At 26.1% G+C, this 24,861-nt stretch overlaps 2 protein-coding genes across 4 annotated transcripts; one reads left to right on the top strand and one right to left on the bottom strand.

Annotated features, from left to right (window-relative positions):
- The first annotated feature begins 3,464 nt into the window (after nucleotides 1–3,464).
- LOC145829456 (myosin light polypeptide 6-like) lies at nucleotides 3,465–6,127 on the top strand. The gene is made up of 4 exons (XM_082937247.1): nucleotides 3,465–3,595; nucleotides 4,418–4,618; nucleotides 5,436–5,510; nucleotides 5,846–6,127. Exons 1-4 carry the CDS (start codon nucleotides 3,523–3,525, stop codon nucleotides 5,950–5,952), a joined length of 456 nt encoding a protein of 151 aa, XP_082793373.1. The 5' UTR covers nucleotides 3,465–3,522; the 3' UTR covers nucleotides 5,953–6,127.
- Nucleotides 6,128–10,346: 4,219 nt separating this feature from the next.
- LOC145830099 (dual oxidase maturation factor 1-like) lies at nucleotides 10,347–20,916 on the bottom strand. Of its 3 annotated transcripts, XR_014369615.1 has the most exons (10): nucleotides 20,552–20,913; nucleotides 19,312–19,369; nucleotides 18,409–18,543; nucleotides 18,155–18,274; nucleotides 16,171–16,324; nucleotides 15,113–15,327; nucleotides 14,145–14,288; nucleotides 13,291–13,337; nucleotides 11,720–12,563; nucleotides 11,479–11,574 (listed from the first exon to the last, which is right to left on the bottom strand). XR_014369615.1 is itself a non-coding variant. In XM_082937988.1 (9 exons), the coding sequence occupies exons 1-9, from the start codon at nucleotides 20,714–20,716 to the stop codon at nucleotides 11,293–11,295; spliced, it is 1,320 nt and encodes a 439-aa protein (XP_082794114.1). In that variant the 5' UTR covers nucleotides 20,717–20,916; the 3' UTR covers nucleotides 10,347–11,292. The 3 variants fall into 3 exon arrangements, 2 of the variants coding, with proteins under 2 accessions (XP_082794114.1, XP_082794115.1); XM_082937988.1 differs by lacking the exon at nucleotides 11,720–12,563 and having other exon boundaries at nucleotides 10,347–11,574; nucleotides 20,552–20,916; XM_082937989.1 differs by having other exon boundaries at nucleotides 11,432–12,563.
- Between the last annotated feature and the right edge of the window lie 3,945 nt (nucleotides 20,917–24,861).

Here is a 24,861-nt window from a genome sequence, read left to right as displayed (position 1 = left end):
TTTAATGTCCTTTTTAAATGAAATATTATACACTTTACTAGACTAACTACTTCAAAGTTATAAACTAACACATTTATGTTGTATTATTTTATTCAATAAAAAAAAATCCATCAAAACTTTAAAAACATAATAAAAACTTTAGCATTTACTTATCATTTAAAGGTCTGAAACAACAACTATAGACTAGAAAAAAAATTGATGTACTCTGATAGATCTTTAAATTAATCTTAATATAAACAGCTACATGACATGTCAAATTCAGACAATTAAAATATATTTAAGAGACCATATCTCAAAACTTAATAATTTTGGATAAAAAAACGTATGTAAGGTTTATAAACATCTACAATCCATTATTTTTTTGTAAAATTTAAAATTTTTTTCGAGATGTTTAAAAATTACTAAAAACTTGTATATTTTAAAACTAATTTTTACCATACCTCAAAAAAACTTGAAATTTTGAAAAATAAAAACTTGTTAATAATAATGACACCTAAAACCGTATTTTTTTGTTTTTTTCAACTATACACTATTTATTGAGTCGTGGCCTTTTAGAAAAACTTTTAGAAGTTGAACTGTCGAAATTTGAATTGTTCGAATTTATATAGTCGTGCACCCATTAAAACTTGGACTTGGTTTTTGATAGAAAAATCCAGCCAAATTCACCGAGAACTAAAGTAAAACTGATATAAGCTTTTTAGTTCATATAAGTTTTTAACCTTTACTAATTTACCTGTTCATCAAAACGACAATACAATAAAACTTTATTCAATATGCTTTAAATCTTTTAAATTCAAAAAGAAGTAGAAAACGCTATTGGACACCAACTAAATGTAAATAATTTTTCTTACACCTTGTATTTACTCTTAAGAACACACAAATAATACTTTATTTGATTACTACTTTTAATATTTGGCTGCCAGGCGATCATTTTAAAGCTGTGAGAGTTCTTCTAATCATGTCAGGAAAAAAGTATCATTTTAATAAAACTTTTAAATAATGAAGATAAAACTTTTGTAAAATATTATCTTCTAATATTTTTTATAAATGATATTAGAATATCTTTTAAAAAGTTAAACTCCTGGTTATGTTTAAAGATTTTTATTTGTAAACGATGAATAAAAAGTTTTACATAACATACGGTATATTATTTATAAAAGAAGACCAATTTTCAAATACCAAAAAATTTTAGCCTTATATATTTTTAGAAATACTATTTTACAAATTGAAACTCATAAGCTAAACATTATACTGTCTTAGCATTTTTAGTGTAAGCAAAATATACTTTTGTTTTCTATATCTCATCTCAGAAAATGGTATTGAATATTAAGCTCGAAATTTTTAAAGAAATACAAAAGATAGCTGCACAAAATTAGACGATATTTACCTTTAGGAACCTTCATCCAAAATATATTTTATTTCTCAATATTTCTTACTTTACCATATAATTTAGATTTTATATAACTTCAAGTTTAATTTCAATAATTTGTTTTTTGACAACCAAATACATTCAAAAACTTAAAATGGGTTCAAAACTAGCTGATGTTTCGCTATCTTTGACTTTAAAACTTTAAGCTAGCTCGAACTCAAAACTAAGTTTAAGTCATTTTTTCTGATTTGTAGTGATTTCAAAAAGTATAAAATTTCAAAATTTTACAACAATCTGTTATTTGAAACTGTAGGTGCACTTTAAAGAGATTTTTTACATTTTGAGTAGGGTAACTTTTTATTCATCCGAGAAAGAGAGTTAAACTAAAAATTTTAAGCCGTATTTAGTTGTTATAAAATATAATCAAAGTACTTTTTACAATTTTTTTGTACAATACATACTAAAATACTAGTAACATTTAGTTGTCATTTTAGTATAACTACTCTAAGTAAGTTATATTAGTGCTTTAAAAAACATAAAATCAATCTGGCATTTTTTCCTCAAAAAGTTCTAAAGTATTAGTATAAAAATATTCTAAAGCGATTCTAATTTTATAAAACATACCTTAACTAATTTTTTTTAAACACTACTCTAGTTCATTGGTTAACAAACGGGTCGGTAAAACACGGTCAGTGTAAGGCCAAAATATGCGGTCTGCGAGGTACTTTTAATAATAAATTACGTTTAAAGGAAATAAAAAGTATTGTGGTAAAAACTAACAATTATGCTCTTATTTTAATAACATTTATTTTCTAGTGCTCTACTAAGGTTTTATATTTTTGATTGAAGTAGTAGTTTTTTACTGACTACTACAATAGTTTAAAAGTAAGTGACCCCATGGCAGACCTTTTTCTACAAAAATTTGTCCACAAGTTATAAAAGGCTGATGCCCGCTTGGTTAACAAAACAATAAAGTGTAAGAAAAATCAATCGGCTGCTAGCTAAAAAGTTGGCATACCGTTTAAAAATGTTTTTTTTTTTGACTTTTAAGTTTGTATATATCGTTATAGAAATATTATTTATTTTAACAACTGTGAAACATCTAACATTTCTCATCAACTCTGATTGTTTTAGAAATAGCTCTGAACTGAAAATCAAGGCTCCATTGTACTTAAAACATTGCAAAGTTTTACTATCTTAAAAAAATATGTTAGGAATTTTTTTTTTTAAATGTTAGAGCAATTAATGTGTTTTTTAAACTTGGAATACTTTAATTTTGCATTAATTTGTTATAAAGAATGTATATCTATTTTATATCTTAACTTACCAAGTTGTACAAGTAGTAATTTTAAACAGTTATAACTAATTGATTGGTTTTAAATATACATAAAAAAAAACTATATTGAAAACTTTAAAAAAAAATCATATTGTTAAAGTTTTGTTAATTTTTAGTGTACTAATTTAAGTTTTTTTATTCAAAACTTGAGGATTTTATTCGCAGTGTTTTTTTTACTTTTTGATACAAAAACGTACTTAAGACTCTTGTAATATTAACAATTTATTTTATTATCCTTACCATTGTATAAACCTATAAATACATTTAAACCAAATAAAAGCTAAGAAAACGGAATAATAAATTGTTAATTTGTTAATCTACTTTAAGAAATTAAAAAAAAATGTTTTTTTTGTAAAAATTTTTCTAAAAATATTATTTCACAAAAAACACAATGAATTATAAAAAAATATTTTTTTATTTAAGTATTTTAAACAATAAGATAACAATACTTTACTTTAGTTTTCAATACAAAGTTAGCAATGAAACCAGCCTAAAACGAATTAATGAATTTAAACAACTTTTAAAACGCTACAAAGTAAAAATAAGCGACAAAAACAGTTTGTATTTAAAATAATCATGTATTTAATTGATTGTTTACGTTTTGATAAAACTTTTTGAAATAAAATTATCCTCGAGTATTCCAGAATAATCAACATTAATAAATTCTACTAGCACGACCGTCTACTAACTTCTCCTCATTTGGTTCTTATCTATAATTACGTCAGTAGCAGACAGATGCTAATATGACGTCATATTGGAAGTTAATATAAGCGTTCATAGCAATGACAGCCAGCTTGATATTTCGACTAGCAACGAGATGGGAGACTACACAGAAGCACAACTTCAGGAAATGAAAGATGGCTTTGACCTCTTCGATGCTTATGGCGAAGGTCATTATTAGTAAAGTTTAACTTTTAGGGCAATTTTTTATAACATAGTTTTTTAAACTTACACCTCAAAAATAGACTTTGTTATTAGATAATGCTTTGTTTATCGAGTAATTTTTGGTAGGTTAGATAAAAAAGTTCTGGAGATTAGTTAATATAAAGTAAGATTATATTTTTTGTTATATAGTTATTTGTCTTAACTAAAAAAGATTGCTCAATTTACTGAAATGTAAAGAGCTTATTCAATTTGCACGACTTTATTTATTTATATTTATTGATATAAAATTTAAAGTAAAAATTTATTAGCTCCTGAATAAAGTAAATAGACATATGATTTTAGAAAAACTTTTTTTTTTATAGGATAAATTTAGAAAAAAAGTAGTGTTAGTACTTTTTATACAGCAAATACAAAATAAAATTTAGTTTTTGCAAGACTATTTTCATTAAAACAAAAAGTTAATAAAGCTAGTTTTAAAAATAGAATACAGGCTAGTTGTTTTTTTTATAATAAATTTACTTTATTTCAAATAAGTAATAAAATAGATAACTCACTTTTATTTTATTCAAGTATGTAACCACTATAAAGCTAACAAAAAACTTTAGAAGTTTTTCAACTGTGGTATTATATTTTTAAACGTTTTAATCAAGTTGATCCTTTTATTTTTGTTAGTTTAACTTAAAGCACTACGACTTCTAAATCTAAAAACTGCCTATTATTTGTGTAAACATAAAGAAAAAGGAGAGTTCTAATTAACAAATATAAATTACAAACAAGAACTGAAAAAACTTAACACAAATTAAACTTGAGTTATTTTATGATAATAGGTCACATCACATACGCGCAAGTAGGGGATGTTATCAGGGCATTCGGACAGGACCCCAGCAATGCTGAGGTAGTCGTCGCACTCGGAAACCCCAAAAAGGAAGAAATGACAGTAAAAAAACTGACATTCGAACAATTTCTCCCAGTATTGTCACAGATCACCAAAACCGTAAAACCCGGATGCCTTGAGGACTTTATTGAAGGTCTGATTGTTTTAAATTTTACTAAAAGTATGACATCTGTTATAATAAACTAGTATTAAAAGAATACTACTTTAGATTTTAACAATTAACAACTTTGAATTAAATTTAATTTACATTAAAGTTAGGACGATAAAGTTCTAGAAAAATTGCTGTTTTGACAATCTAAACTGGTCGTATAAAGTTACGACAGATATTATTCTTTAATAACTATGTACAAATTTTTATTACAGTGCTTTTATTTACTGTTAAACGAAAGTCATAAACTTTATACCGCTACAATTATACTTGTGAATAAAAAAATTGTTCTAACAACAACATGAGAGTCATAAACAATTAAAATAAATTACAAATTCACATTTACTTTTAAGCAAAAAAAAACATGGGATATTATTTGATATAACAAAATAAACCTTTTAAATAATAGGTTAAGCATACTAAAATTTAACAATTATACTATTTATACTCTGTGAGCTTATTAAAATAATACTTTTTTAAACTTTTTTAATTTGGTGAACTTTTTAAAATCTTTATTTCATAAAAACTTTTTTTATAATATTCATTTTTAACAGTAGATTAGGAAACTTAGGAATGTATTAAAAACAATTTTTTATCACTAAATTGACAAATAATTTAGTTTAAAAAGTAAGTACAAAAATTTAGCAAAAATAAACAACTTGATTTTTCAACATTAAAAAAACTGTTAAAAAATAAATAAAAATTAGTATTTACATTGGTAACTTTTATTTCGTGCTTCTTTTAAAGCTTTTGCTTGAGCAACTAAGAGCTTAGAACGTTTCAACATATAAAACACTTGCAGGTCTTCGTATTTTCGACAAAGAAAACAACGGAACAATCATGGCAGCTGAGCTGAGACACGTCCTTTGCACTCTTGGTTAGTTTCTTATCCTTTCCATTTTGAAAGTAATGTCATCCCGATCCTTTTTTATTAACAATGTATGTGTATTTTTTATTCACTCAAAAAAAAAGCTTACACAGTAATTTTTTATTACTAATTAGGTAGAAGAGGCACCTTTTTTCAAAACTTACTACTTTTAGTTTCACTTTCAATACTTATGACTAAAAAAAGGCTTTAAAATAACAAACAGAAACCAAATTTTACCAGTTCATTCATAACAAAAATGTAAGACTTTTAACAACCAAAGTAGGATAGATTTATCAGTATATTGTATTCAAACTTATGCTTTAATGATGCATTTGTATGAACAGGTGAGAAAATGACTGAGGAACAGGTAGACCAACTGATGGCCGGACAGGAAGATGTGGATGGCAACGTGAACTACACCAAATTCTGCGAAATTATGATGGACGGTTAATTTTGTGAAAGAAAAAAATGTTTTTTATGTATTTTTGCAAGTCTTTTTAATGTGTCAGCATATTCGTTTTGCTCTTTTGTTATCAGTGAACTACTGTGTTTTCGTGTAAATACAAGTCAAATTTAAGTTGAGATTTTTTATTTTTTTATGTTTTTTAATAAAATCTAAATATTTAGCTTGCCTGTAATGTTGACCTAACTTCTTATTTTTCTATAAACTGTTAGAAATATGGTTTAGTAATCTAGATAAAATTCGCAAAGATTTTAATCTAAGAAACTTATTTTCTATAGTTTTCTAGAAACTTGTTGTATGCCCTAACATTTTTATATTGTACATCACAGTTGTTGTGTCTTTAAAGTTAACCAATATTATTTGTGTACAGCAATTCTAAAGTAGCAGTTTAGCACAGCTAAATTTATCCAGCTCAACCATTTATGACGTAACACAATTATATCTCTATTTCTATATCTGTAAGCAGCTGACTGCTTATTCTGTTTATGATGTCATCACTCGAAATGTAGAGACAAATGAGATATCTAACTTTGATTTATAACATTAGCATTTTAGACATTTACATACATTGAAATTAATGTTACTTTAGTAAAAAATACTTTGCTTTAAGCTTTTAAAAATTTTCCAAAAAATAAACAACGGGTTTTAAAACTACTTAGTGATATATACAATAAAAAAAAGTTTATACAACAATATTGTTTAACTGCTGGTATACATTTAAATACTATAATCTGTACTGTCAAACTGTATAAGACAGTGAATAAAAGCACAAGTAAATAACAATGCACTAAACAATTTAAATTAACTTGACCTAGTTATATAAAAATAAGAAAACTACGTCAAATTTGTTCGCCACCTTATTTTGATTTTAATTTCAAGACTATGTCAGAGAAAAAGCAAAAATGCATACATTTATAATTTTCTAAAACAGTCCATTTGCATTGATTTTTTACATACTGAATAGCCAGCTGGTAAGATAGTCAAAGCCACCACGACATACTTTGAAAAAGTATAATAACAAAGCTATCTTTTTCTAGACCATTAATTTACTATTAAAAAAGGAAGAAGGTTTTAACAACTTCGCAATGTTTTCTATTTCATTTCTAATTTTAAACTTTTAAGTTTGAATTTAGATAAGTTTAAGCTTGCAGTTTAAAAACTTTCCCATATTTAGTATTTATATTTACAACAAGTTTTAATGCTTTTTATTTGCTTTTGTGTCCATATCTATATTAAAAAATTTTAAGTTAGTACAGCTGAACGATTCAAATTTAATATAGGCTGGATATTTTATATATAGTTTTATAGGTTTTAATTTAAACATTAGATTAAAGAATTTGAAGCCAGAGATTTTAACTTAACATTAATCGTGCAAATCTGACGACTAAAACAATTAAATGTTAATATTTAGAAACTACTTGTTAATAGTTTGCTATAAAAAAATTTAACGAAACAATGTATGAGTAAACAACAACGATAATTTTCATAATAGTTGCTCTATTCAACTGACACACGTTTTTTTGTGTTAAAATAAATTGTTGAAAAATTTTAGAAAATTTTATTTGATATCTCCGTAGAACTGTGTTAAGGGTTTAACTCAGAGAAAAGTGTTTAATAAAAAAAGTACCGTGCAAGTTGTTGTAGTAAAATGTACTAATTATGAACAGATTAGAAGTTTGAACACTATAGTTATGAGACGTGCGACTTGAAATTAAGTCTGAACCAGTCAAGAATATTTCAGTATTTAAAGCTTACTTTTTACAAAACTTTATAACATTTTATTTAAATATTAATAAGTGACTTAAAAAATCGTAAAATTTAAAGCTTTTTAATTTTTAAAACAAAATTACTGTAGAAAACCAAGTCAGTTACAAATTGATTATAACTTACATTTCACAAAGCTTTTCTGTACAATTTAAATACACTTATTCAGCAAAAAATAAAGTTAAAATTTGATTTTGAGTTATTTTTTAAAGATTTAATGACTTAAACTGTTATATAAATTAAACTAAAAGATCTTGAACCTTAATGTAAATAGGATTTGAAACTAGAATAATCTAAAATTAATTAGAAATGCTGCTTTTACACCTGTTGAGTTTCACTCTGCTTAAATTTTTTTAAACTCTAAACTGCTTACAGTATCTTACCTTTAACAAGGTATGCAATCAAATTAGTTGTCGAATACTATCTGTTTTTGTTATTTCTCTATGGCAGGGTTTCCCTAACTTTTTTTCAAAAGGCCCCCTTTGAGGAAACTATAAAAGCTAAGGCACCATCTAACAAGATTTCTGAAAAATACCGTTAAAACCGCCTAAGACCTTTTTTTGCTTTTCATCATCAACTCTAAAATATCTAATGTAAGTTTCAAATTATAGCTTGTGGCCACTTATATTTCCTAAATAGTTTTTCTATAATATCTAGTATAAGTTTCAAAACTACCATTAAAAACGCCTAAGAATTTTTTTTTTGCTTTTAATCATCAACTCCAGAATATCTAGTGTAAGTTTCAAATTATAACCTCATGCCCCCTTCCCCCCTTTGGCCCCTTTACTGCTCATGGCCCCCTAAACTTTTGTAATGGCTCCCAAGGGGGCCACTTGGCCCAGTTTGGGAAACTCTGCTCTATGGATTACAACGCTTTGGAGTACTTGACGGAAACCTTATAGAGGAAGTGCTATGATCGACAGAGCAAGTGTATTTGTAGAAGAAATTCGTAGTTGAACGTTTCCAAACATTTGCTTTTGATAAAAAAGTATTCAGATGCTTTTTACTAACGTATGCTGGTTTAACTACTACATTGTATAAAAAAAGTGATGCGCTTTTTAAATTTTAATGAGAAAGTAAATAAGAATTTAAAAGTAAATAAAAAGTAATACTTTTAATAAGAAAAGTTTTATTGGATTTTTTTAACTGTTGATTTTAATCGTTTTATTTTCTTTAAATTTTTGATTTCATGAATTTCTAAAAAAAAAAACATGTATCTCGTTTTTGATGTTGATTATCAAATAGTAAGTTTTTGTTTTTTTATATATAGCTTGTATTTGAAGACGACAAAGCAGAACAAATTTTTAACGTTTTAATTTGATAAAAGTCTACTAAATCAAACTTATAACTTTTCGGACTGCTACTAATGTACATATTCATAAACGCTCCTTTAACTAGACATCGTCCCTTTGCTAGTTGGTTACCAATTTACTTTTTCTCTGCCATACTCTTTAACGCCTTCTGATAACTAAAATCACCCCTTGAAGGAAAATGTTGCCCACTTTGAGAAACACTTCACTAGTGTGTTGCATTATTTGACTAGTGAAGGCTTCAAAATGAAAACTTTTTGTTTTACTACAATTAAAAAGGGTAGTTACTCGTCGACAAACTACGACCTTACGGAGATTTATCTTTTAATTAATTAGTTTGTGAAAAACTATCTGAATGAGATATTTACAAATAACTCTTAATTTATTATGAATAAGCAACAGTGCTGACTCAATAATCTACTAATTATTACAACCTTGTTTTTGAATTTTTTTTATATAAAGTTTTTAAAATACCACGGTTTGAGAAATATATTACATAGTAAATCTGATTGGTTGTTAATACAAATCGGCCAACCCCTGTTTATGTTAACAAAGCGTACTTTAAAGAAAAAAAATTGTAGTCCTTTTCTGTGGTAAAAACTTTTAAAACTTTATTATTTAACAACAATAATCAAAAAACTTGTGTCTTTAGGAAATAAATTTTAAGGTTAAGTATCTAATTTCGGTAAAAAAAAAACTTACAACGCAACAAAATGTTTTAAAAGCAGCTGAAAAGCTTTATTTAGTAAAATTTAAGAAAGTCGTTATTTATAAAAGTAAGAACATTATAAACTAAGCTTATATTAGCTAATACGTAGCTAGCTACGCTTTTATGTTAGTATCACAAATTTTTAAAGATTATGTAAAGTACCTTAAAGATTTAATATCTATGTTTGATTTTTTTTTCTATGTAGTTATGATATTTCTATAGTTCACCTTAATTTGCTCTCTGGTCAAGGTCTTTACAATTTAATGAACTTATATGTATATAAATTTTAAATTTATAGTTTTTCGCTCTAAAAACTTGTTGCATTTACTGGTTTTTCGAATGAGTATCTCGATTTATAAACTGTGTAAAAAATAATTAAATTTACTAATCTTTTATTTACTATTAAGAAGTTTAGCCACAACAAAGATTTTTAAACATAACCTTATTCATTTAAAAAGTTAACTAAAAGTTAGTTTTGATTTTAAACAATACTATAAGACTACATAATGTGTGATTAAAAAATAAGTTATAAAAATGTTAGAAACTTTTACAAAAATACTGAAAAAATAATTAAAATTTTAGAATGATCCTTTATTAAGCTGTGTATATACAAATTTTTATTGATTAAGTGATTATACGATCTATAATAACGTTCATACCACAAAAGCTCATACTAGGCAATCATAAGTAGGAAAAAATCAATACGTTTATCTATAAACATACAAAGAACTTAAACCATGACGGCTTATTTTACAAAATTAATAAAAAGTAAATTTCAATGAGACTTTACAATGTGTTAACTCATAAAAAACAAAGAAATAACTTGTAAAAGTTCTGAAAAAATATAATTCAAATTATCATAAGGTATTTAGAATATTTAAATCTTAGCTTTGAGTTCTTGATTAACTTGATATTTAAGGAAGACAAAAGAAAAGTTTAGAACAATGTTTTCAAAGTACAGAACAAAGCACTTACTACCTTTTGTTTTTAAAAGTATAGTAAATCACTAAAAACATAAATATGTACAAATATACAGACTGCAGTAGGCAAATAAGGGATACAAATTTAGAAAACCTAAATAGTTTTTAGACTTAGAAATCATGAAAGAAATCAAAATTTCTTATGTTTATATTTAACGTCGCACTACAAAAAAAAATAATGTACAACTTTTTACAAATGTACATCAAACAGATTTGTGATGTTAACGCTGTTTTTTTAAACTGAAACGAGCAAACAGTCTCAGTCGATAAAAGTTAGAGCAGTTGAAATATTTAAAAAAAAGATCAATCGAACCGTTCTTCAATTTTTATTAAAAAGGGGTAGGTGTACTGATTTAAAACAAATGGTTATTAACTTTACTAACATTTTTTTAAATAACTTTTATAAAGTTTTAAGAACTTTTATAACACTTCAGTTTTTATACGGTATTACACTGTTTTAAAATAGTTTAGTCCATGCTAAACAATTTTGTTGAACAAAGTCTGTTTTTAAAACAAAGTACCAAAAACGACACTTTTATACACCGAGCTCTTCACTCAACCCCCTCTACTCTCGTTGCAAGTTCTCGTACACCGGCTGCTCCCCCACCGTGTTCTCATACACGACATCTTCCTCCGCGAACTCGCTGTAGCCTCCCTGGCTCGTCTTGCGCTTCACGTACTTCATTCGGGCCGATCCTTGGCTCGCCCTCCTCTGCTTCAGCTTCCTCTGCACCGCCCCTCCCGCGTGGCCCAGCTTCCTGTTTTCGTGATCGACGACGGACGCTCGGTTGTGTTTGATGGCAGCGGTCGGCAGCCGGTAGACGCGACGGCTGGCAGCGCCGAATGTCTACAGTGACGTCATAACAGTAAAGTTTTAAGTTTGCGAAACAATTGGGAAAAAAACTAATTTCGAGTTGAGTTACGAACAAAAGAAATAAAATTAGCAAATTTGACAAATTAAACGTATAATTCAAAAATAAATTCAAACTCACACATTGTTTTGTGTTTTTTTCTTTTTGAAGAACGTTAATATAAAACGTACATTCTATTTGAATTAAATGTACACATTAATCATTGACGAAACACTATTATATGAAATAGCAAGATAATTTGTACATTTGTGTACCAATTCAATTGCAACAATCGCACCATTGTGAACATAGAAAAATAAAACAAAGTTCAAAAAAACAACAAACGTAAAATAAAAAAACTCGATAAAATAAAGTAAATACTAGTTGCGGCCCATTCAAAAACTTTCACAAATAAAAAACTTTAAATTAATCTTTACAAATTTACATTAATGACTTCGAGACAGTAGATTAAATGAAGATAGAACAAAAATATATGACAATAATTTACACTTGTGCAAAATTATGTGTACATACAATAGTGATTCAAAAGTGGAATAAGAACAGAAGTAAGTTTTACAATAAAGTAAAAATTATAAAAACATTTTTTTTTGTACATAAACTTTTATGAAGTATTTATTTACAAAGTAGTATTTGCATTTTGAAAAAACTTAAATTTGTACATGTGTTTGTGTTTGTATGAAAATTATTTAGTTCAGTATTTCTAACGTTTTTAAATACAATAGTTTACAACACGTGCTTAGATTCTTATTAAGGCAAACTTTACTTTTAAAAGCTACAGTTTTAGTACTTATTGTTAACTGCATCTTTTCTAAAGAACAGTGTGCAAAACACCATTTTGCTCCTCACTAATCGGCTCTTCTCCTCCTACGAAACCTCCGTTACCGTAGCAACCATAAGACCCCAAGGTTGCGTTGAGGTCATGGGTGGTCATCCTGCGTCTCATCAGTTTTTTGTTTGTTTGTTTCTGATTTCATGCAAAATTATGAGTTGATTTTTGTGCAGGCAAAATGAAATACAACTTAAAAGTAAAATAAAATAAAAATTAAAACGTATAAGGATTTTTTTAACAATCTTTTACTGCTGCATGCAATTTGAAAATTTAAATTTATAAGTAAAAAGAACTATGATAAATACGTTTTCACGAATATTTTTTACGGGTAAAGTAGTAAAACTTTCTATAATGTATAACTAATCCTAAGTTTTTAGAAAACCAATGTATAAATCCTTTCAAACATGCATGTTTAAATTAGATTGATTAAGTCTGATATTTTTGTTTATAATTTATAGTAATAATTTTTTTTCTATTAGACCTTGCTACCTTTCCTTTTTATTAAAATCCTACTTTTTTAACTAATTATTACTCAATCTTAAATTTACGTAATATAAAAATTTCGAAGATAAACTTAAACACATATAAAAAAACTTTTTAGCACAGATAAATAAAAACCTTATTCAATAGATAGAATGTATACATTAAGTGTTTGCATGTAAGTTAGAACTAACTTGAACACTTTGAATGTTTTAACCAAAAAGCGTTAAAACAATAGTAAACTACTTTTGTATGGAAGCAAAAAGGTTTGAATAAATGCATAGTAATTAAAAATACCTAAGGTATTTCTTAAAACTAAAGTTCTAACTAGTAATAGTTAGTGGTGCTTTAATACTACTTTAAGAAAAGTTATTAGACTTACCCTTCTTCTTACTGTAGTTTGCTTGTTCCTCGTGCCATATGTTTCATCTGTTTATGAAATGTTTTTAAAACTTAATATTTTTTTAGTTTTCATTTAACTTTTAGTAACTTTTATTTAAGCAATATTTTTAGTTTAACTTAAAGATTAAAACTCTATATTTAAAGATCTTTTTATAAATTTTGAGAATATAGTTGAAGAATTAGTATTTAAAATTAGTTTTAATCATAAAATAAATAATTTTTTGATTTTTTTTTTTTTATAATAAGTAAATTTAATTAAAGTGTACCTATATATTAAATACATTTTAATAATAACTTGAAAACACAAAGAAAAAACACAAAATGAAGATTTTGTCTAAATTTTTAACTACGAGTTCTAAGAAAGTATCTTTTGTTATGAATAATTCAAATTTGTTCATTACAACACTAGCATATAAAACGAATGTTTAATGCAGGTTTATTCATTTTAAGGTAATGTATTATTAGCTTATAAATAAAAATATACCTTTAATCAAAAGCATAATGATGAAAATAATATAAAATAGTATACCAAATATTAAAAAAAAGTCTACTGGTTTAAAAATTTGTAACTATCTAACAAAATTAAGTCTTTAAAATTAAGCAAAGAAGAGTAGTTGTTATCTTCAGTTCTTAGAACCATTAGAAAACTTAGAGAATATTTACTTTATATAACTATCTAAGTGAAGCTTTTACAAAAATTTTGTACCTTTTTATCCAATTTAAAAAATAATTCATAAACGGCATAACATTTATTTATCAACCTAATAAATCGAAAATAGGTTTTGAAAAATAAAGATATTGTTGCTTTTTTGTTTTATACATATATAAACAAACCATCTTCATTGACTATTTCCTTTGTTTCGGGATAAAACTCCTCCGTGTCTGCAAGAATGTCTTTACCAAAGAAGTCGTAAATCTCGTTTTGAAAGTATGTGTCCATGACTACAATTACGAGCCCATACAGTGTAGAAACTATACCTAAAAAATTTTTTGTTTAGTGACAAAAAGCTGTTAATCTTTAAACTAGCCGATAAACCTTTTTCACAACCTCAAAAGTGTTCTAGTAAAGTATTCAGAGTAGAAGTAAAAATTTAATGTATGACTTATAAAAAAAACCTTAGAATTTTGATTTTTTTTGTTTTTTTGATTAAAGTTCGATCAAACAACAAATAATAGAAGAATAAAATACATACATAAATTTAACAACAGTCAGTAGCAAGGCTCATTATTTTACAGAGCAAAGACTATGTGGAATAAGTTACCACAGGATATGGTACCGTGTGAGAGGGTGGTAAATTTTAGCTTAAAAAAATAATTCAATTACTACAAATATCAGTAAAGTCTAATAATTTTTCATTATAAACAATAAAAAATAAGAAAATTATTTTTTATAACTTATCTCATATAAAATTAGTACTGATTTATTAAACTTTCAGTTTTGTAATATTAGTTATTTTTATTTCCCTACGTCTTCCCCTTAACAGACTATTTACTATTAATTTACTTTTATTAATAATGTACATACTTTCTTATGGATGTGCATTTATTATTTCTTTATTGTATGTACTAAGTAATCGCCTTTTATATTTAGCAAATAAGTTTAAACCTTTTAATGAGTTCTTTATAATTCTAACTGTGTTTAATTTTTTTCATGTTTTTTGTTTGTGTAATATAAGTTTTTATTTTTCTTCTCGTGTGTCCTTTTTAAGTGGCTCAGGTTTTGATGCCTGAGTTCAACATTGCACATAAAACAATATAATAATAATAACAAAAACCTTAAAGTATAACAAAAAGACAACAACCTCCAGCAATCACAAGCCAGAAATGAGGGCCATAGTGCGTTTCCAGGTAACCATCTTCAAAGGGAATTATCATGGGCTGGGTTCCCCATTTGATAGTAGCCCATATCACTGTAGAAACCAGCATGCATATGCCTGTCATGGCAAACATGACTCCAGCGTAAAGGAGAACCATAAAAGTCAGAATGTTGGCAATCACGTACAAAGGAAAGGCTGTCCTGTTTTGATTTGGATTTTTTTTCTGTTGCACAGTTTGAAACAAAAAGGCTTATAGTAAAACTAAATGATAAAGTAAGTATAAGTGAATGTTAATAACTTTTTATTTTAAATTTTAAGTAGTCGAATAGTTAGAAAAAATAAAGTTCACTAATACATAAGTAATATTCACCAGTTATAATAACAAAAACCACTTTAAAATAAGCTAATACATCTTCGCTCAACTTAAATAAGTTTTAAAAGCTTCAGGTAAACGATTCAGTGATTTTAAAATTATTCCAAAACTATAGTTTCGCAGAGGTATTACTACCAGTACTCGTCATTTAGAATAAACTATACAAAACTCCTCTGTTTAAAGTTTATTTCAATTTACGAGCACTGGTAGTAATACCACTGCAAAACTATAATTTTGGAATAAACTTGAGATTACTGAGTCGTTTATGTAAATTAATAGTTTAAAATAGCTGATAACTAAAAAAACAAAAAAAAGTAAACTTTGATTACATTGCATAAAAAATATTTTTTGGTTACATAATAATTGTCCTTTTTATAAGTTTTTAGAACAAAAATAGACGAACTCGTAGAAAAAAGAAGTGTATAATTTTGTTGCGGTCCATTATCAATTCAAGTTGAAAATCTTATAACTTGTTAAATTATGTCTATATGTATTGTAATCAAAACTCAAAAAAAAGTGTACGAATTAAAGTTCGAGTACCTACAAAAGTTAATTGAGACCTTTTTTTTTTAATAACTGTTTTATAAAACAACTTTTGGTTAGTTTAACAATCAAGACGTTTAAAGTTGTTAAAAATAATATCAACAGTTTGAGTTTTTTAAAAACTAACCACAATACTTCGTTAGCGAACCAGCCGGCGGTTCTGAAACTTCTGCCCCAACGAATAAGCTCCCCATCCAGTACAAAATACTCAGCCACCCACAATATTGGTAGAGGTAGGCCCCTGTACTGAGCATTTCTAAATTCTCTTGCTATCCTTCCAGCTGTTTCAAAATTGTATTTAATTGCTGTGAGAAAGTCAGAAAAAAAACTTTACATTTAGTTTAAAATTAATTTCGTAAAAAAAGAGGAGATTTTTGTACAATAAAATTTTTTATATTGTACAATTAATAGTCTTTGTTAAAGAATGGCTTTTTTTCCTGCTCTGTAAATTGCAGGTGTAAAATGCTTTCTATGGTATTTTAAAACTTCTAATTCAAAACCAAGTTAATTTTTCTATACTGTGTTGAAACTTAATAAATATAAAATAACTATAAGGATAAGAAATATATTGATTTTGGTTGTTGTTTAGTAAGCTCTTGTTTATATTTAGCCATAAAAGCATGTTGTCTTAAATTAACGTCTTAAATTCTAAACAAATGTATGAATTATTTAGTACTTATGCAGGCATTGAATATTGTGAGCGAACAGTTTAGTTTAATGATTGTATATGCAAGAAGCTGTTAACTATTATTCGAAAAACTTATACAAAAAGCTGAGGCTTAATTTGTTATTTCTTTTTTTAAGCTACTCTTTAAAAACCAGATAAAAACCTAATAAAAACAAAAGTAGTTTAAAAAAATGTTAAAAAAATATAGCCAGTATAAGTTTGAAAATTACATAGAAATTCTTAGACAAACTGTTTTGGTTTTAAAAGTTATCATAAGTCTAAAAAACAGTCAATTTTTAACTTTTCGTTTTATTGTTATTAACATTAACAACCAGTTTTAATATGACTAGTAGCAATATTTTGGCTACTGTCAGCAAAACTGAGATGTTTTTGCTTTCTTACATTCAGCACTAACTGCACCGCACGACCATCAACAACAAATTCACACGACATTATGTGAATTGGTTTCGTCCACACTAGAACTCATTAGACAAAAGTAGTAACGATAAAACGCTCTTTAGTCTAACAAAGCGGTTTTAAGTGCATTAGTTCGGAAATATCTGTTTGTAAGTGCAAACAAAAATATAATTCCATTAAATCGTTAACAACTCAACGTTTGAGGCATTGTCACATTTACAATGTGATATTATAGCTTAATCCCGTTTGACCAATAAACTAGATCAGCGAGACCAGTTGACTAGTCAGTTGTAAACAATTTAACTGCACCAATTTTTTGACTGTACCCACAAACGGATGTTTCAGAACTAACTTACTTTTACTTCTTAATTAGACTAAACAACAGTTCTTTGTGACTATGTCTGCCTAATGAGAAAACCAGGTCGAAAAATGTCTTATGGATTGTTGTTAAAGCTTGTACAGTTAAGTCCACTTCTTAAAAGTTTTACCATATAAAGCTATTGCTGATATATTTGACTAAAGCATTAAGAAAGTGATGTAATGCATTTATACAATATTGCTTGGTAAACGAATTTGAAAATATTGACTACAACTTTTTAAAAAATAAAATTAATTTATTGAAAACTCCTTAACATACTGCTTTAAGAGCAAAAAAAAGCTGGTTTGATAATAATTAATAAAACCATTTTAAAACTTGTACTTTGAACTAACTTTTTTGTTCTTAAAGCTGTATATTAATGATCTTTCAACTATAACTAAACATGTTTTTTGTATGTTTAAGAGTTAAAAAAATAATTACTAAAAGATACAATTAAGCTACACTAAATCCATAATTGTATTTATTATGTTCTAAAACAAAAATTGTAAGTATAACTTTTTTGAATGTCTTTATTTTGAACCATGTTTGCAAAATTTTCCACAACCTACTTTAATTACCAAAAATATTATCTACAAATGTTATGTAACGTCGTTAAATATTATGTACAGTAGTTATTTTTTTATACTCTTCTAAGCTATGAAAATTTACCGTAAGGACCATATCCGAAACGTCCCTGCCTCCAAGCCCAAGTAAACCTTTCATTGTAGTTGATCGTCTCCTCGACCACGTGATTAGAAGATGATGATAAGTTCTGCTTCTGTGGCGTACCTGTAGAAACAAGTTGTCGGAGTTTAAAGGGAGAACTAAAACTAATATATAGTCTTAAAACTAGTGTATAGTTTATTTTTAAACAAAAGTACGAAAATTTCATTTTACTTGATAGTTAAAAAAAGTTAAGCAACCTTTAAGTGTTATATTGACACTGCCAAGACCAATCTTAATGCCTACTTTGGCGTGGATTTCTTGGTTAGTGAAGGCCTTATACGGAGTTACTGTTTCTATTTCAGATGTTTCCCACTCCTGACCTAGGACACCAACTGCAAAAAATTTAACTATTTCACTAAAAATAAAAACCAATGAATCTTTGTTTTCGATATCATTTAGTCGCTTAATAAGTAAAAAACTATAAAATGCCTATAGTTTATACATCTAACCTCTAAGCTAAAAAGAATGTTTTTTTTTTTTCAAATTTTGTTACCGTAAAAACTTTTTAATTTTATGTTTTTATGTAAAAGTTATTTTAAAACTACTTTTATAAAAGTTTACAATTTATTTGGTATACGAAAACTAATACTTATCTGTTTAAATAAAACAACGATCTTATATAAAATATGTAATAGTTTATTAAAGCTTGTAATTTAGTTATTTTCTAATAATCTTAATAAAATTGTTTAAATAGATTGAACATTAAGCTATTTTAACTCATATTCACAGTGTTCAAGCTTTAAGTTACTTTAGGTTATAACTACTTTTTGATTTTTCAAATTAATAATTTAGTAAATCGGTAATTTAGTTACATATGATTTTCTAAAATGAAGTAATAATTTTTGGCAATGTGTAAATGGCTATGATAAAAACGACCATACGTTGAATTTATTATAATTTAACAACCAAGGTACAAGTCAAAGCATAAATTAATAAAAATAATTATTTTCAGATTGAAAACAAATCACCCCATATTTTTTTTTTTACGAAAACTGAACAAAAAATGAAACATAATTATTATTTTTTATTAAAAACACGTTTGTGCAAAACTTGTGCAAAAAATTTGTTAAAGTTAATTTTTTTAAAGAAAAAAAACTTACTCAGAATAGCTGATCCGATGAAAAGCGATAGAACGACTCGTATTGTGAAGTAAAGCCTCTGTTGAAAAATAATTTGTAACAAGATTGATATTAAAATTTGTTTTCTCACAACCCCCCTTATGTCAGGCTTCCTGTGACGTCATAATTGCAAAACAACGTGGCATTTCGTGCATGCATGTTTCTCACGGAAGCCTTGCTGACATTTTGTATGCTTACAATTAGTTTTCGTTTCACAATCAAAAAATCAAAGTGTGTTAGATTTATCAACAATAAATAATAGCATTTAAACTTAAGCAAATAATTATCAAAATACTTTTTGCTACAAGCATAGTTTATCCATTTCTGATAGGCTTTCTGATCAGAATACTTTTGTATTCTATATAACCCTTGCTATTATAATACTAATTTAAGTAATAAAACTATTAAAAATTTTAATTTATTACATCTTTGTCTTGAACTTTAGAAATATTATAAAAATAATATACACAAAAGTCACGTTTGACATTAAACTAATAATAAAATGGTTATTTTTTTCAAGCAAGTTTCTTTACTGATTTTTGTAGGAAAATAGAATACTTTTAAAGGTAAAAAACTAATTTTTACATGCTATAAAATGTAAAACATAAACAATTTTTCGGCTTTTAACTTTTTAAACTCTTTAGAATGTATTACTAAAATTAGTAAATTTTTAAATAAGTACCATAAAAAATTGTAGCAATTTAGGAAAGTTATACAAACATACTTTGTATAAATAGGTACTTCATATTAGGTATTTACGGTCAAAAATGTATTAAAAAAGTACTTAAATAAAGACCATATACTTAGCTTTTACAGAAATTTTAATTTATTTTGATACAAGACGATTTTTTTAACCATAAAAAGTTTTGTTGTACTTTATTTTCAAGGCGTGAAAGCCACAAGCTTTACATACATATATTTATTGGAAATTTTTGAATTTTTAAAATTAACAAGAAAATTATCTACAAAACGTACGCTAATTTCAAAGTTTGTTTAAACAAGATATGTTTTTAACTTTTTTTTTTGTTAACTTATTTTTTTAATAACGTTATGGTTAATGTATAAAATAAAATAAAAAATCTCATACTTAACATTACCAGTTACTATAATTTTAAAGGTTTAAATTTATAAATTATTCTTTTATATAACTTTCAAGTAAACTAACTTACTTTTAACATTTGTTGCAAAAAATAATTCGCGTTTTATCAACAAATCAACTTACTGATTTTCCTTTGTATCCAGGTATGGTCAACGCGAAGCAGGCGAACAGTATGCACGACGCCAGTATGAAGCCCGTTTCCAAAACGTCCACAGTCACGGGCCGCGGTATTTCCGGGTGCTGGGTCGGTCCTCCATTTACTCGGTACAGACTGTAAATCTGGCCCATGTTTGTTACAAAAACCTAAAGGTGCAGAAAAACTGTTCTTCACATTTTGCATCACTGAAATGTAGCGGTGTAACAGAAAGAACTTATTTCACCACGGAAGGAAAGTTTTAAACGCAAAGTCGAGCAAGGAGTTGCGAAAACAAGAATCGAAATTGCGGCTTTCGCAGCTCCTTGCTCGACTCGAGCGCTTTTCGAAAGAAGTGCAAATCGGTGAAACCGAGAGCTTAGCAAAAAAATACTTTTTCGCTCGCGCACAAATCCTAGCCTCGAGCAAAAAGCGCGGCAATTTCGCTTGGAACATTTTAAATTTTTTTCTGCTTTTGTTTACTTTAAGTTTGTTAAGGCTTTTGTTTTTTTGTCAGAATAAACAAATCTCATACTCTAAATGAAAGATTGCGCGTTTGATACATTGTTACAATTTTAATTATAGGATGTTTAACGAAATACTATGACAATAAATACAAAAAAAAATTGGAATACCAACTGAAATAGTTTTATTGAATTTTATAAATTTAAAATCAAGCTTTCCTCCTAATTACGTACTTTTCTTGTTGTTTTTTATAAACTAACACCAAAAAATTTTGCAGAAATTTACATAAATTTTATTTTTTATTAAAACGTTATAAGTACATTTTAAGTATCATACTATTGTTTCTACATCATCAAGTTTACATCGCAAATATAATAAAAAAACAAAAATGAAATATTATTAATTTAAATTAAAAACAAGTTTAAATAGTTTTGATTAAATATATGATAACTGTACTTTTTTGTATTCATATAAACTTTAAATGAATATCTTATAATTTTAGTTCAAATCTAAATAATTTTTTTGTTTACGGTATTGTTATACACTTTTAATTAGTAAGTTTTTTTTCAAATAGGTAAATATTAACAGCAGTAACAAAACTTTTCCAAAATAAATAATATTAAGTGTTTCTACAGACTTAAATAATCATGGTATACTTTTGAATTATATACAATTGTTTACTTCCAAATCTTTTGAAAAAAACAAATTTTATTATACCGATAAAACAATATTAAAATAATAATACATCAAGTTTTCTTAAAGCTGATCATTTTTTAATCACGTGAGTAACTTAAAAAAAAAAAAAACTTCATAAACTATTTTTACAACCACTACTATTTAGTTGAAGAAAAGTTTTTAAATTTAATAGTAATCATGTTCTACTATTTACGGGACACGTTCAAATTCCATCCGCGTTCAAAATCCATCCGCGTTCAAAATCCACCCGATCAAAATCCACTCAGTCAAATTCGAGAAGTGCTTACCGATCGAGGGTAAGGGTTAGGGGTAACGATGATAGTGAAAAATAAATGAAAAATAAAGAAAAAAAAATACAAAACATATAAAAAATAAGTAAATAAAGAAAGAAAATATTTTTAAAAATTGGGTGGATTTTGAACGTTGGTGGATTTTGATCGGGTAGATTTTGAACGCGGGTGGATTTTGATAGTATACCACTATTTACATTGAAAATGTTTTCAAAACTACATCATTCTAAATTGTGTTCAAGCTTTCTACCATATCTAAAATAATATCTTATAGATATCAAAAATTTAAAGCTGGTAAAAAATAATTTAAGTAGCAGAGTGATGCGATAAACTTCCTTTTAAAACTAAATAAATAAATTTTAAATGAAGCTTAAAATTTTATTTTTTATTTCATATAAATTCGACGTGGTTAACCATAAATTTTCGAATTTAGTATTTTAAGTTTTCTCTTGTAATTTTTTTTAAGCCACAAATTGCACATGAATTTTAAAACAAGGTTCCTAAACTCATTTTCATAGTCGCTCTCTTGGAAAAAAATAAAAAAATAAGAAGCGTAAAATGTCTAGTGAAAGTTTTAAATCTTCTCTAAAATATCCCTCAGAACTTTTTTACTCTTTAATACAAATCCCAAAGTATCTAGCGTAAATTAGTTGTTACTACCTTACTATTTATTGCCTTGTTACTTCCCGAAATTTTAAAACCACCCGACTTGATAAATTAACCCAAAAGGTGTATATCGTCTTCCTAAGGAAAACCCTGATTAAGAACACGTGATGCTATTTTAAAACTTACTTCGAAATAAATAGCTTTATTTTTTGATGTCAAGCAGTAATAATTTAACATGCCGTTCGAATTGAATTTCAATAAGCAAAAACAAACTAAAAGTTAGACTAAAAGTAATGGAACAAGCTCATTTAATCAGCTAAAAACAGTAGTATGAATATATAGTTTTAAATATTTTTTATTTAAGTATACTCTTGTTAAGTTATCCAAGTAATTAAATGTGTATGAATTTAATAAAACTTGGGTTTTTAATACTAAGTTCATTTAATACTAAATTTTTTTTTAAAGTTATTCTAATCATAAGATGAAATCGTAAATTAAGGACAAAAAACTTTGGTTATTACTTAATGTTGAGTAGCTATAACATTTTTATAAAACTTGATATGCAGCAACATATTGTTTAATTTTCTTAATGCATTAAAAAAAAATTCAGTATAGTAAACTTATTATAACAAGTAACAAAAACTCTTCAAAATATAATTTCTTGTAAAGCTTCTATGTTTGATTAACACTTTTTGTAATTAATAATCTCAATGAAAACAAACAAACAATAAAGCACCTTTTAAAAATTTTCGTTAATTTACAAAAATTAGAAACTGGATTATATCTTTCCTAGAACAATTTTATTCACATTTAAAATCACAATACAGTATCTAATCACCCAAACAGTAAATAGAACTAAATTTCTTTTTGTTCGCATTTCATACTCTACTAGTAGAGCATAGTGCCCTGTGGAATTTTTCAAGTTGAAAAACAGTTTTTTGAATATATTCACACTTTATAAAACTTAACGCATAGATAAACAGAGGAACAATTAAAACGGAACTGTAAACTTACAGAAATAAGGAAGTTAAAAACTATTTAAGTGGAAAATAACAAAAAAAAACAGGAACAAGACTATATTTAGCTCTGACTAAATTTTATTTCTTGTTTATTTAACCTTTAAGTTTTTTCTTAAAGCAATTCGATTATGTCATATTACTCTAAACAACAGTAGCTTAAATAAATAATTTTAAAAATAACAGTTTTTGTGTCAAATAAAAAATGTCTGTATTTTGTTTTTAATTAAAACGGTATGAACAGATTAAGTTTTCATAAGATGTTATAAATAGCAAGAAAACTAATACCGAATAAATGAAAATATTGAAAAAAAATTATGTAAAACTTTTCTAGCTTCATCATTTTGAATGACAAACGGTATATTAACAACAAAAAATTAAATAATGGACTAAACTTCCTATTTATGTTCCTTGTTTGTTATTGCACGGTACAAATCGTTAATAAATAATAAAAATTTACTTTCATTTTTAAACAATAAAGCTGTTTAATTCATATATAATAAATAATAATTAAATTTTATGAAATAAAAGGAAATATAATAAAACAAACTTTATACAAACCATTTTATTTCTGTTATAATCTCTTAAAAAATATTAAAATGTTCAGACTTTGTCAAGTTTATTAATAATTATACTAACAACTTTTCCTACATATACAAGTTTTGCTTAACTAGTTCAAATATATACTATATTTTAACTTGTGGAAAGTTATTTAAAACAATAGTATCAATAAAAGTAAGAAAAAGAGGACTTAATGTTTTATCCAATGTAATAACAAAACAGTAACTTTTCAGTATTAGTTTTTTTTTTATGTAATAAAAAAGAAATACCAAACTAAAACAAACACTAGTTCAATAATTCTTTTCTTAAATATTATAATCCAACGTAGATATTTTTTATTAGCATGTATTATTTGTTTTAAATCAAAAATCTCAATTTTTTTATTATTATCTGCTATAAATATCAAGCTGCATATGTATACCAATAATTATTTATGTGTATGGTAGTGTGCACAGCACATACACAATTACAGAATAAACGGAGCAAAATAATTATAAAAAATAAAAATTCTAAATACTTTAATATTATAAAATAACATCTACTTTGAAATATTTTTTACAACGTACTTTTTAAACAAGAAAAATGTACTAGTTAATTAAATACATTATTTTTTTTAAAGTTTTCTCAATTGTTTGTTAAAAGTTTATAAAAACGTATATTATACAT

Source organism: Thalia democratica, chromosome 2 (assembly GCF_965202585.1).
Source record: "Thalia democratica chromosome 2, ktThaDemo2.hap1.1, whole genome shotgun sequence".
Lineage (NCBI taxonomy): Eukaryota > Metazoa > Chordata > Thaliacea > Salpida > Salpidae > Thalia > Thalia democratica.
The sequence above is the reverse complement of the archived record's forward strand: the minus strand, read 5'-3'. Positions and strand labels throughout refer to the sequence as shown.